Here is a 13,984-nt window from a genome sequence, read left to right as displayed (position 1 = left end):
GGAGTTTCACAAAGATTCCTTTGCCCCAACACTATGTTATGAGGTGGCTTCCCCCTGTTTGGCATAAGATAATGCCCTTTGCACTTTAACTTCCTTCCACTACTGCCCCCAAATGATCCACCTGACACTTTCTCCGCATGCTCCTGGCACCGTCTACTGCGCTTGAACCAGCCTCCGTCTGGACACCCCCACCCCATCCTCCCACCTCCTTCCAGGTTTGGCTTAAACAGCACCATCTTCCCCAAAGGAACTCCCCACATTCCGCCCCTGCTCTGAACTTTTCCTGCATTCGCCCTGACATGCAGAATGGACGAGAACAGCTTTATCTATGGTGGTAGCGCAAGGTGCAGAGTCAGAGTCCCGATGTGCAGGAGGTACAGAGGACACCACGCCCTTCACTTAACCCAGCACTTCCCAAATGTCCTCCACCACAGAGCCCTGTGCAGACGGGCTCAGCACCAGCACCCAGCACACAGGCACAGGAAGGGCTTCGAGGAGGAGCGGGAGGGGGGAGCACAGAGCCTGCAGCCACTTCTGGAGAAGCCGGGCAGACAGAAGGAAGGGAAGGGCCTAGGATGAGGAGGCCAGGGGTGGGAGTGCACAGCATCTGGGGGCTATGAGGACGTGCGCGGAGAACAAGAGAACAGAGCTGCTGGAAAACAAGATTTGGAGCTAGCCTGTGCATATGCCCCCTGTGGTTGAGGAAGGAAATGGGCAGGATGTAGTGTGACATGGAATTCGTAGGCTCCCAACACCGGCCCCATCTCCTTCACTCCAGTTCACCCCACAGAGCCCGAGAGGCGGACCACACATCACGACACAGAGGCAACGGTAGTTGCTTCACAGTGAAGGATCCGAGGTCTTTTCTTTAAACTTCTAAGTTGAAAGAATACCGAGATCCCAGGTACCCCTTCCTTATCTAGTTTCCCCCAATGGTAAAAACTTGCAAAACTACAGTTCAGTATCATCACCAGGGCACTGACAGGGTGCACTCGTGACGGCTGCCTCCTCCATGCTGGCCTCCTCCGCACAGGGCCTCCGGGCCTCAGGCCGCAGCCAGGGGAACAGGGCGGCGCTGCAGCCAGGCCCGGTGCCTATGCAGAGGCTGGACAGAGAGGCTGCATCAGGAAGACGCCAGGCACAGGAGCAGGGAGGCGGTGAAGCACAGAGCAGGTCCCTACCCGGAAAAGGCCGGGCGACGTTCGGGGCATCCTGTCTCAAGTGCAGAACAGCTAGCAACAGCTCCTCTCAGTTCGGAATACAAAGTCCCATCTGGGTCTCTTTCTGGCCTAGCGACTGTCCCTCTCCAGCTTCTGTCCATGTCATTCCTGAAAACCCTCTGTCATTCCTTCAAGACCTCCAGGTCCAACCTCACGCAGGGTTCGGGCCCCAGCCCAAGAGTCACCTGCACGGGTGCCTCTTTTTTGAGACCTTTCCCTTCCTCCTGGGAATCACTACTGCCTGTGCCCGTACATTCTTGCCTGAGAGGCCAAGTTCCCTGGCAGAGCCAGAGCACAGTCCTTATCTGAATGCCCTCCACAATGCCAGGACCGTGCCCTGGGCGCCCTGACTGCACTGCCTACATGAGATCTTTTAAGCATCCTGCGCTCAGTGGCTTTTCCTCTGTGGTGTCTAGCTCTGGGACGAAGGCGGGGCAGCCTGTCACACACTGTATCTCTAAGCAGAAGCCGGGCACAACACAGAGGAAGACAAACGCCCTTTCACTTCCCACAGAGCTCGACTCCCGTGTCGTCTACGAGCCTTGAAACCAACCTCCAGCTGCCTCTTCAGACCCTTGTCTGAGGCTTCAGTCAAATTCAAATTGAGTGCTAGCTTCCCAAACCCATTTATAGAACCTGCTTCAGATGTCCTATAACTAAACCTGTTTTTACTTGACATTTCAAAAAGTGGTTCCTTTTTTCCAGTTTGTAACTAATCAAAACCCCTAGTGTATTGGGCATCTGTGCCCAGCTTACCCCTGCCTCCCATCTCAAGCATGGACATGTGCACATCACTCATGTCGTGTGGAAATACACTCATGCAGCCCTTTAAGGGCTTCCTCTCATCTCACTCTCCTAAGTGAGCCCTGCAGTTCTGTCTGGAGCCAGGACTAGGTTTCCACAGCCCCGTAAGGACAGTTGTCCTCCCACACCCTCCAGGAGCGCTCCTGAAACGTGTGTGTGTGTGTGTGTGTGTGTGTGTTTCCCTGTCTGTGTGGTGTGCATCCAGTGTATGTGTATCTGTGGGGTGTGTCTGTGGGGGTGTATCTATGTGTGTGGTGTGTGTGTCTGTGGTGTGTGTGTGTGCTGTATGTGTCTGTGTGTGTCTATGGGGTGTGTGCTGTGTGTGTGTGTCTGTGTCATCCTCTCCAACCCAATCTTGGAGCAGAGCCACCAGTGCCCTTTCCAGCAGGGAGGCACCACACTGTGAGTCAGAGGGGACAGTGGAGGGAGGCTGGGTCCTCACCAGAAGCACAGGTGGTATTCCCAGGGGACTGAACTGGGACAACACAGACTGGTTAGTTACTACAATGACCATCTCCCCACGACCAATTCTGATGCCAAATAAAGTCTCAGTGAAATAGCCCAGGCGGCGGGTGAGAGAGGATGTCAAGAGCAGGATCACGCTCCACAGCACAAAGGCCTACACATGGGCTGTCTACAGTATTCCCAACAACAGCTGCAAAACAAGGAAGGGCAACTCACCCAGCATGTTTAACGTCCCGATCGTGTTGGTCTTCAGCGTCTTGATGGGGTTGTACATGTAGTTTGGAGGAGAGGCTGGAGAGGCCAGATGGTATATCTGGTCAACTGCAGGAGACAAAACGGAAGTATGTCATTTCCAAGGAGAACACTAAAAAATTATGAATGCCTGAGTAGACACTGATTAATAAAGGTGTTTGTGTAACTTTACCAAAATGTTACTTATTTTATTATTCTCCATAGAAACTAATTTGCCATTAGGAGAACTTTAAACAAAAACTGAAAGTCTATCTGGAACGAAAACATGGCTGGGCCAATTATGTGGACGTTTCTCCTCTAATCAGGGTCAATCTGAGTGCCGAGCTGGTTGTTTTCTGAGAAGACCTCCCCAGTAAAGCAGTCCAATTAGAAGACTGAGGCCCAGAATTAAGCACAAATACCTAAAGCAGCGATTCTCAACCTTTTTTCATCCCATGGGTACACAAAAATCACTAAAATTCTGCAACACACCAAAAAGTATATTTTTTTCTGCCAATCTGACAAAAGGAATAGGTACAATTTAGACTCATTCACATGTATTGCCTATCATTGGCTGGTTATGTCATTTACGCGACAATCTCAGGGAAAAGAGGTCAGTGCCCCAGACTAAATGGTCAGGTATCGCATGTTCTAAAAATTGTTGCGGCACACAGTTGAAAATTGCTGACTTAAAGTAAACATTTTTAATCGGTAAAGCAAACCTGGCATAAAAACAAAGGCTCAAACATTTGTAAGAAAACAACCTTTCATTTTGCTCCTACGCATCCAGTACACAGGAGGAGGTTATAAAGCCACAAATGGCACAACAATTCTGACTCCACCCCACCTCCTCTCATGCACAGGCATCACTTCAACACCACCCCAAACCCTCGCTCTCCAGGGTCAGTAACTCCTGCCACACACTTGGGCACAAGGTCTCCTGTGAAAGGAGAGTGAGGAACAAGCCCGTGGGAGGAAAGCCATCCCTCCAGGCAGACGGTCTGGGCCACTGTAGCTCGAGGTCTAAGAAAACAAGCACCATCATAGGAGAGCCAAGGAATGGGGGACCCGAAACCCCGCTGCACAGGAGGCCTCCCTTGCTCACAGCCTGAGCCCCAGGCAAGGGCACCGGCAGCGATTCCTCCATGACTGCCCCTCGGGACTCCCCCGGCCCCTGGCCTCCCACCCTCTTCCCAAGCAGGGACCGGGGCCCTCCTTGCAGGGAACAGCACACAGGGGCTAGGTGTCAGAGATGACGGGCAAACTCGAAAAACAGTCCCCATGATGAATACTGCTTTAACTTTCTCAAAAAATCCCTGCCACCCAAGAGTACCCAAGCTCCCACCCACACCCACACACCAACCGTCCCCTGAAAATCTCTTGTCAGCTCCAGGAAGGTGTGGGAATCACTGCAGCACCTGGAAGGATCTGGGGCTGTTTCCTGACACGCTCCCCAAGCCCGGAGGGAGAGTCAGATGAGAATTCCTCATCCTCAGACAGGAGAAGTGGCGGCTCCAGGCTGTGAGCTTGGTCCCCACTTAATTCACTCCAATTATCAGTCTTTCGAGCCCGAGAGAGAAGGTTTCTGAGACTGCGTACACAAGAGCCAACAAGGCCAGGGGAAGCGGGTGCTGGATGGTTCCAGGGACAGTATCTGTGGGAGGAAATTCCAGGCACTGCACAGGTTCCCGGAATAGCCAGTAACTTTTTTCCTCTACCAGAACTGTGTGTGGAGGGAGGCAAGAACAGCTTGCAAAAGACTGTGGACCCCATCTCCTGGATACTTGTGAGGCTTCTTTGTTTGCCAAGATTATTCAGATTCACACTTCCTGATTTCAAAACATATTACAAAGCAACAGTAATCAAAATGGTGTGGCGCTCACAAATAGACAGACATATACACCAATGGAATAAAGAGCCCCAAACAAATCTTTTTTGTATATGGTCAAATGATCCTCAACAAGGGTGCCAAGTCACTCAATGGAGAAAGGAGACAGGGCCCTAGCGGGTTTGGCTCAGTGGATAGAGGACATTACTCGTAATAAAATAAGCCAGTGACAAGAAGACAAACACCATAGGAATCCACCTATATGATGCGGTTCCTAGAGTGGACAAGTTCATAGAGTCAGAGAGCAGAATGGCGATTACCAGGGGCTAGTTTGGGGGGTGGGAGAGAGGTGTTATTGTTCAATGGGGATAGTTTCAGTTTAACAAGGTGAGAAAGTTCTGGAGATCTGTTTTACAACAATGTGAATACACTTAACACTACTGAACTGTACACTTAAAAAATGGTTCACATGGGACCCTGGCCAGGTTCCTGAGTTGGTTAGAGCATTGTTCCCATACACCAGGGCTGGGGAACCTTTTTCCTGCCAAGGGCCGTTATCAACTTAAAAATTAGCCTGCAAAAATTAAGTTTAATTAACTCACCCCTGATGCCTTAGCAGAGCCAGACCAAATAATTTCACAGATCATATAGGGATCAGACGTTCCCTACCCCTGCCATACACCAAGGGTGCAGTTTGATCTCCGCCAGGGCACATACAAGACTCAACCAATGAATGTATAAATAAGTGGAACAACAAATCAATGTTTCTCCCTCTCTCTCCCTCCCCTCTCTCAAATCAATAAAAAAAAAGGTTAAGATGGTAAAAAACAAAGATACTTATGAATGACGAATGCAGGTGAAAACAAGTGTTAGTGAAAATGGGTAAAACACTTATTAGCAAAGCTGAAGTAAAAAATGAATGGCTTTAGTTTATGTATTTGTTCTCCTCCCTTTCTCAACCCTGAGAATATAAGGGGTCAAAACCAGGCTCCTGCGCCACTGCAGATTGTTCGAGATCCCCCATCAACCCCTGCTCTGTCATTACCTATGGAAGCACTGAATGCATGGGCTCCTGGCACCCTGACCTGGACGCTCCAGGCAAGAAGATTCTGGGCATTTATAATATGGATGATTAAAAACCACTGGGTTAACTTAAAAATAGAACCCCTGGTGTTGAAAGGATACTTTTTCTTTAAAAAAAACCTAAAAACACATAAACCTTTTAACATTGTTTTCAGTCTGTCAATATATAAATGCACTGAAGGAATCTAATTCAGTATGAGGAAACTCCTATGACTGCTGTCCAACTCCCATCAGTTTTTCTGAGTTGATAAGTAGCTAAGAACAAAAAGTAAATAAGAAACCTAATTCTTTAATTTAGTTCAAAATACTTTTAAAGTTCTCTTGATATTTCTTCTTTGACACATGTATTATGTTGTTTAATCTCCAAATATGTTTTGGTTTTCCAACTATCTTTATTATTAATTTCTAGTTTAATTTCAGATGAAGAATTGGTAGTTATAAAATAGTCACAGAGACATATAGTACAGCAGAGGAAATATAGTTAATAATTATGTATGGTTTCAGATGGGTGTGAGATTTAGTACGATGATCACTTAGTTATGAAATGTCTAATCTCTGGGGTATACACCTGTAACTAATATGATATTGTATGTCAACTATGACTGGAAAATTAAAGATTATTAAAAAAAACCCAGTATAGACAAAACAAGAATTCTGGTGTGCAAAATGCAACCAAATAGAGTGCTATTGGCAGTGGACTTGGAATCCGGAGATCTAAGTTCTAATGCCAATTCTGTACTACCTACACCTGGATATAAAACAGCGAGAAAGCCCTGTCTGGCGTGGCTCAGTGGTTGGAGCATTGGCCTGGGCACTAAAGAGTCTCGGGTTCTATGCCGGTCAAGGGTATGTACCTGGGTTGCAGGTTCGACCCTCGATCTGGTGGGGGCCTGTGCTAGTGGCAACTGATCAATGTGTCTCTCTCTCATCTCTCTCTCTCTCCTCCCTCTCTCTCTTTCCCCCTCTCCCCTCCTTTCCACTCTCTCTGAAAATCAATGGAAAACATATCCTCAGGTGAAGATGAAATAAAATGGGAAAGATGCAAGTTAGCAATGGAAATCAAATGGTTTTTAAACAAGAAGAAATTAGGATGTTTGCCAGATGTAAAACAGCATGTCTCGGGCTTTTTTCATGCATAGAATGAGATCTAACTACAATTAGGATTTTTCTTTTCCAACTTTGAATTCTGTATTCTACTTTAAGAAATTACATTAACTGTTATTTCTAAAATGAATTTTCTAACATAATTAACATGTTAGTGTATTAAATCATATTAGGAGGCAAGAAGATTTTCTGATTACTTATTGTTCCCTCCTTGAACAAACTGCACTCATCCTGGCACGCACTCATACACTCTTTCACTGACTTATAAGAGCCTTATTACTGATCTCTCCTTTGGTTATCAAACTCTCTCCTTTTATTTCACTTTCCAAGCATGTCAGCCTCCATATTAGGCTAATATCATTAAAAATGAAGATAGTTCTTCAATATCTATTGAATAAAAGAATGAATAACTGAAAAGAACATAGGGACATTCAGCAATTATTCAATAAATACAGTGACCATGCAGAAAATATTTTTCCTCTCATTTTAAAACCACATTTTAACAACTCAAGATTGGATTATTAAAAAACGACCATATAATAAAAAATAAAATGAAAAAAAACCACAGTATATACTATGTTCTTTGTTTTAAAAAAACACCTGACAATATGTTTTTATTGATTTTTTGAGACATAGGAAGGGAAAGAGAGAAACATCAGTGTGAGAGGGAGACATTAATTAGTTGCCTCCTATACACTACCTGACTGGGGATCGAACCCACAACCTAGATATGTGCTCTGACTGGGAATCAAACCTACAATCTTTTGTGTACAGGATGACACTCGAACAAACTGAGCCATCTAGTCAGGGCATATACTCTATTCTTATAATATAATAAGCTTGAAAAAAGAAAATGCTATTAAGAAAATCATAAGAAAAATACATTTGCACTAATTATCAGAAATGGAAAAATATCCCGTGTTCATGGGTTGAAAGAATCAACATAGTTAAAATGGCCATATTACCCAAAGCAATGTAAGATTTAATGCAATCCCCATCAAAATCCCAATGTCATTTTTTAAAGAAATAGAACAAAAAAATCATCAGATTTGTACCACAAAAGACCCCGAATGGCCAAAGCAATACTGAGAAGAAAGAAAGAAGCTGGAGGTATCACACTACCTGACTTCAAATTATTCTACAGAGCTGCAATCATCAAAACAGCATGGTATTGACAGAGAAACAGACACACAGATCAATGAGACAGAATAGAGAGCCCAGCTACAAAACCAGATGTATACGGACAGATAATTTTCTACAAAGGAGCCAGAAACACAGCACATTGGAGTAAAGATAATCTCTTCAATAAATGGTGCTGGGATAATTGGAAAGCCACATGCAAATGAATGAAACTGGATTACAGTTTATCTCCAGTTATAAATATTAACTCAAAATGGATCAAAGACCTAAACATAAGACCTGAAAAATAGTTGCATAGAAAAAGAAAAACAAGTACCAAACTTATGGCCATGGGTCATAGAGAACATTTTATAAACCTGACCCCAAAAGCAAGTGAAGTAAAGGCAAAAAACAAATGAATGGGACTATATCAAACTAAAAAGCTTTTGCACAGCACAATAAATGAACAACAAAATGAACAGGCAGCCAACCAATTGGGGGATGATATTTGCAAACAGTAGTTCCAACAAAGGCTTAATTTCCAAAATATACAAAGAACTCATAAAACTCAACATCAAACAAACAATCCAATCAAAAGGTGGGCAGAGGACCTGAAAACACACCTCTCCCAAGAAGACATACAAACAGCCAATAGATACATGATAAGATGTTCAACCTTATGGACAATCAGGGAAATGCAAATCAAAACTACAATGAGATACCACCTCACACCTGTTAGAGTGGCCATTATCAACAAGACAAGCAATAACAAGTGTTGGAGAGGCTGTGGGGAAAGGGAACCCTCGTTCACTGCTGGTGGGAATGTAGATGGTACAACCACTATGGAAAGCAATCTGGCGATTCCTCAAAATATTAAGAATAGAGCTACCGGTGTGGCGGGATCGGGGCGGAAGCGGCTGGATCCGGCTCCCGAGGCGCCGCCCCCTGGGTTCTCCGCCTGCCGCCTCCCCTGACAGCGTCTCCCGCCCGCGTGGGGCGATTCCTGCGGCCGCCGAGCCCGGGACCATGAGCGTGGGCTTCAGCGGGCATCCTTTCGGCTCACAAGATAATCGCCAGCTCCCCGGACATGGACCTGCCCACGGTGTCCGCGCTCAGGAAGTTGGGGGTGAACCTGACCCGGAGCAACAAGGAGACGGTGAGGCACAGCGACGTCCTGTTCCTGGCCGTGAAGCCGCACATCATCCCCGTCATCCTGGACGAGATCGGGGCCGACGTCCAGGCCAGGCACATCGTGGTGTCCTGTGCCGCCGGCGTCACCATCAGCTCCGTGGAGAAGAAGCTGGCGGCCTTCCAGCCGGCCCCCAAGGTGATCCGCTGTATGACCAACACGCCCGTGGTGGTGCGGGAGGGCGCCACGGTGTACGCCACGGGCACCCACGCCCTGGTGGAGGATGGGCAGCTCCTGGAGCAGCTCATGAGCAGCGTGGGCTTCTGCACGGAGGTGGAGGAGGGCCTGATCAACGCCGTCACCGGGCTCAGCGGCAGCGGGCCTGCCTATGCGTTCATGGCCCTGGACGCGCTCGCTGACGGTGGGGTGAAGATGGGCCTCCCCCGGCGCCTGGCCATCCGGCTGGGGGCCCAGGCCTTGCTGGGCGCTGCCAAGATGCTGTTGGACTCGGAGCAGCACCCAGGCCAGCTCAAGGACAACGTCTGCTCCCCCGGCGGCGCCACCATCCATGCCCTGCACTTCCTGGAGAGCGGGGGCTTCCGCTCCCTGCTCATCAACGCCGTGGAGGCCTCTTGCATCCGCACACGAGAGCTGCAGTCCATGGCCGACCAGGAAAAGGTCTCCCCAGCCGCCCTCAAGAAGACCCTCCTGGACAGAGTGAAGCTGGAGTCCCCGACAGTGTCCACGCTGACCCCCTTCAGCTCCGGGAAGGTCCTCACCAGAAGCTGGCCCCGGGAGGCAAGAAGGACTAAGGTAGCCCCGCCCCTCGGTGACAGGGCCCTCGCAGGAGGGGCCGGGCAGGGCGAGGGCAGGCTCAGCCGTCTTCAGATCCTGGTGTAAAAGCTCCTTAAATCTGTTCAGACCAAGCAGCCCTCGGTGGCAGGGGCGGTAGATGCTAGAAGCCAGATGAACCCCCGCACATTCCCACTTGGTCCCCCAACGGGAGCCCAGAGCAGCGTCAGTGTGGTGCCACGTCGAGGTGAGGGGCGCAACACACGACAAGGGCATCCTCTTTGCATGAGCGCGAGCAGCTTGGAGTTGTCCGCAGCAAGAACGCACAGGGTGACTGTGCTGTATTGAGGAAGTATGATTCGGTCCCGCCAAGTTTAGCCGCTTTAATAAAGTTTTATTTTTTATTAAAAAAAAAAAAAAAGAATAGAGCTACCATATGACCCACCAATCCCACTCCTGAGTATATGCCTGAAAAATTCGAAATCATGTACTTGCAAAGATATATATACATATATGTTTACTGCAACATTATCCACCGTGCCAAGACATGGGAACAAACAATATGTCCCACAATAGAGGACTGGATAAAAAAGATGTGGTGCCTATACACAATGGAATACTCTTCAGCCATAAGAAAGGACAAAATAGTGCCATTCGCAACGTGAATGGACCTTGAGATCGCTATGCTTACTCAGAAAAACCTAAGAAATGTATGATTTCACTCACATGCGGAATATAAAACTGAAATTTAGGAACACAAACGGCACTGTGGTGGTTGCCAGAGGGAAGTGGGAGAGGGAAGATGGAGGTTCTAATATATGGTGACAGAGTTTTGACTTGGAGTCGTGGGCATATGGTGAAATATACAGACCTTGTAACATATATTGTATTTTTCTAGGAATTTTTCCGTTTCATCCTCACTGTCCAGCTTGTTGGCATATAGTTGTTCATAGTATTTTCTTACAATCCTTTGTATTTCTGTGGTGTCAGTGGGTACTTTTCCACTTTCGTTTCTGATTTTATTTATTTGGGTCCTCTCTTTTTGTTTCTTGATGAGTTTGGCTAATGCCTTATCAATTTTGTTTATCCTTTCAAAGAACCAGCTCTTGGTTTCATTGATTTTTTGAATTGTTTTTTTAGTCTCTATGTCATTAACTTCTGTTCTAATCTTTATTATTTCCTTCCTTCTACTTACTCAGGGCTTTTCTTGTTGTTCTCTTTCTTTAAGTTGTAGGGTTAAATAATTTATTATTAATTTTTCTTGTTTTTTGAGGTAGATCTATAGTGCTATGAACTTCCCTCTCAGGACTGCTTTTGCTGTGTCCCAGAGATTTGGGTTGTTGTGTGTTCATTTGCATTTGTTTCCAGAAACTTTTTTCTTTCTTTCTTGATCTCATTGGTAACCCATTCATTGTTTAATAACATGCTATTTAGCCTCCATGTATTTGAATGTTTTGGGGTGTTTTTACTATAGTTGATTTCTAATTTCATTCCACTGTGATCTAAGATGCTTGACATGATTTCACTCTTCTTGAACTTGTAGAGACTTGTTTTGTATCCTAACATGAGGTCTATTTTTGCGAATGACCCACGTGCACTTAAGAGTGTATATTCTGCAGCTTTGGAGTGAAGTGTTCTATGAATGTCAATTAAATCCATCTGGTCCAGTATGTCCTTTAGAGTCACTGTTTCCTTGTTAATATTTTGTTTGGAAGATCCAGTGAAGTCAGCAGGGTGTTAAAGTCTGCCGGGGTTCTTGTTCCAGCATCTAGAAGGGTTCAGCAATCTGGAGAAGGGGCTGTGTGTAACTTAATAAAGAGTCCAGAGACGAAGCATAATTTTGAAAGGCATTTGGGGGTCAGAGGAGCCTAGCTAAAGAAACTAAGATCTCCTCATCTCAAGACCCCATTCTTTTTATTAACACAAATTGTCCTGAGGCAAGGCAGAGATAGACACTTCCAAGTGGTAGGGTTTCGTATACACAGTCCATTGTCAGATTTGAGGAAATGCCTCCAGCTGTTTAGGTATTTGGCCAGTAGGAGGCAATAACATGTAGATTAAGATGCCCTGAGCTGTCTGGAAGCAAGCAATCATTTTAATGCATCCGTTTCAGGTTTGGGGAAATGCCCTTGCTACTCCAGATGATTCAGCCCTTGCTGACATGCTGGAATTGGCTCCGGGCAAAAGTCCCCTACTATGATTGTATTGTTGTCAATCTCTCCCTTAAAGTTCTCTAGAAGTTTTAAAACATATTTAGGGGCTCCTATATTGGGTGCATATATGTTTACCAGCGTTATATCCTATTGTTGGATCGATCCCTTTAGTATTATGTAGTGACCCATGCTGTCTCTTGAGATGGCCTTCATTTTGAAGTCTATTTTGTTGAATATGAGTATTGCTACTCCAGCTTTTTTCTTTTCCATTTGCATGGAAAATTTGTTTTCATTACCCTTCACTCTCATCCTGTGTGTGTCTTTTGTTCTGAGGTGGGTCTCTTGTAGACAGCATATAGTTGGGTCATGTTTTCATAACCATTCAGCTATCCTATGCCTTTTTATTGGAGCATTCAATCCATATACATTTAAGGTTATTATTGATAGGTACTTATTTATTGCCATTTTAATTTTGTATGGCTAGGTTTCTCTCTCTCCTTCTTATTACAGCAGTCTCTTCAGCATTTCTTGTAATGCTTGCTTGGCGGTGATGAACTCCTTTAGCCATTTTCTTTTTGTATGGGAAGCTCTTTATATCAACATTTACTTTGATTGATAGCTTTGCTGGATTAGTACTTCATGCCACTCCCTTCTGGCATGTAGAATTTCTGATGACAAATCAGATGACGGATTTATGAGAGCTCCTTTGCAGGTAACAGTTTGTTTTTCTCTTGTTGCCTTTAAGATTCTCTCTTTGTCTTTAATGTTTGGCATTTTAATTGTGATATGTCTGGGTGTGGGCCTGTTTGGGTTCTTCTTGCTTGGGACTCTCTCCATCTCCTGAACTTGTGTGACTCTTTCCTTCACCAGGTTAGGGAAGTTTTCTGCCATTATGTCTTCAAACACATTCTCTATCCCTTCCTCCCTTTCTGCCTCTTCCAGAACACCTGCTATTCGTCTATTGTTACGTTCCATGTTGTCCCACGGCTCCCTTAAGTGGTCCTCCTGTGTTTTTTTGTGGGTTTTTTTTTTGGTTCTCTGATTTGAGTGATTTTTTTTCTACCCTGTCTTCCAATTCACTGATCCAATCCTCATCTTCTCCTAATCTGCTGTGTATTCCTTCCAATATGTTCTTTATTTGTGCTATGTCATTCTGTATTTCTGTTTTCATAGTTACTATATATTCTCTCATGCTGTTGAGCATCTTTACCATTATTATTCTGACTCTATATAATATAAATTTCTCATCTCCATCTTATTTATCCCTTCTTCAAGAGAATTCTTTTGTTCTTTCATTTTGGGTGCCTGTTTGGGTTTGTAACTATGTGTTAGGTAGATCTGCTATGCCTCAATCTCTAGTGCAAGACAGTGTCAAACTAAAAGCAAAATTTTTAAAAACGGCAAAAGAGATTTAGATTTCTTGTATGAATTAACATGTAAGAAAGTCTAATCTTTTTAGTAACCAAAAAAAATGTACATCAAGCCATGGATTTTTCTATCAAATTATTTTTGTTAATATTTTTTTTAAGATAATGCTATTACTAATGTATTAGTGAAATGGACATTACCAAATGACAAAGAAGACATTAGTATTCGGCACAGTTCATATATAGATTCTTTATTGAGGAAATAAAATTCAGACACATATTTATAAAACCCTGGAGAAATTAAAATAAGGATACAATTACAAATAAACCATGGTATAGCCATATAATAACACTGTTGAGCAATTAAAATGGCTCAAGATACTTTCTACCAACATGGGAAAATGCTTGGGATTTGATATGGGAAAAGCAGAAGGCTACACTATGCATGCAGGAGAAGGAGCATATCTTTACAAGCTTTGGAGTCAACCCAAGACTGGATTCTGGCTCAGTTGCTTAACAGCCCTGGAACTTCGGGCAGGCCATAGCACAATTCTTTTTCCACATTCAGGGGTGAGTAAGTATGAAAAAAAATATTATTCTTGTATTATTATTTTTTATTGTCTTATTTATTTACTATTATTATTATTAACCTACTTTCGCCAAAAAGGTATGCAGATTTGACTCCTGGT

The 13,984-nt window shown here is 44.9% G+C and overlaps 2 protein-coding genes across 30 annotated transcripts in view; one reads left to right on the top strand and one right to left on the bottom strand.

The window, feature by feature from the left end:
• The window catches only part of UXS1 (UDP-glucuronate decarboxylase 1), a 120,666-nt gene that overhangs the window by 22,153 nt on the left and 84,529 nt on the right, over positions 1-13,984 (bottom strand). For all 29 annotated transcript variants that reach the window (XM_036355340.1, XM_036355339.1, XM_036355342.1 and 26 more), the window contains one exon: positions 2,706-2,810. In XM_036355340.1, the coding sequence (XP_036211233.1) occupies positions 2,706-2,810 (105 nt within the window). The remainder of the gene's footprint in view (positions 1-2,705; positions 2,811-13,984) is intronic.
• On the top strand, positions 6,465-9,913 carry LOC118679007 (pyrroline-5-carboxylate reductase 2-like). The gene is given in 3 exon segments (XM_036355240.1): positions 6,465-6,477; positions 8,886-9,764; positions 9,767-9,913. Coding segments are annotated over 3 exon segments (921 nt in total). The 3' UTR covers positions 9,796-9,913.

This window comes from Myotis myotis, unplaced genomic scaffold (assembly GCF_014108235.1).
Source record: "Myotis myotis isolate mMyoMyo1 unplaced genomic scaffold, mMyoMyo1.p scaffold_m19_p_22, whole genome shotgun sequence".
NCBI classification, from domain to species: Eukaryota; Metazoa; Chordata; class Mammalia; order Chiroptera; family Vespertilionidae; genus Myotis; species Myotis myotis.
This window is presented reverse-complemented; position numbering and strand designations above follow the sequence as displayed.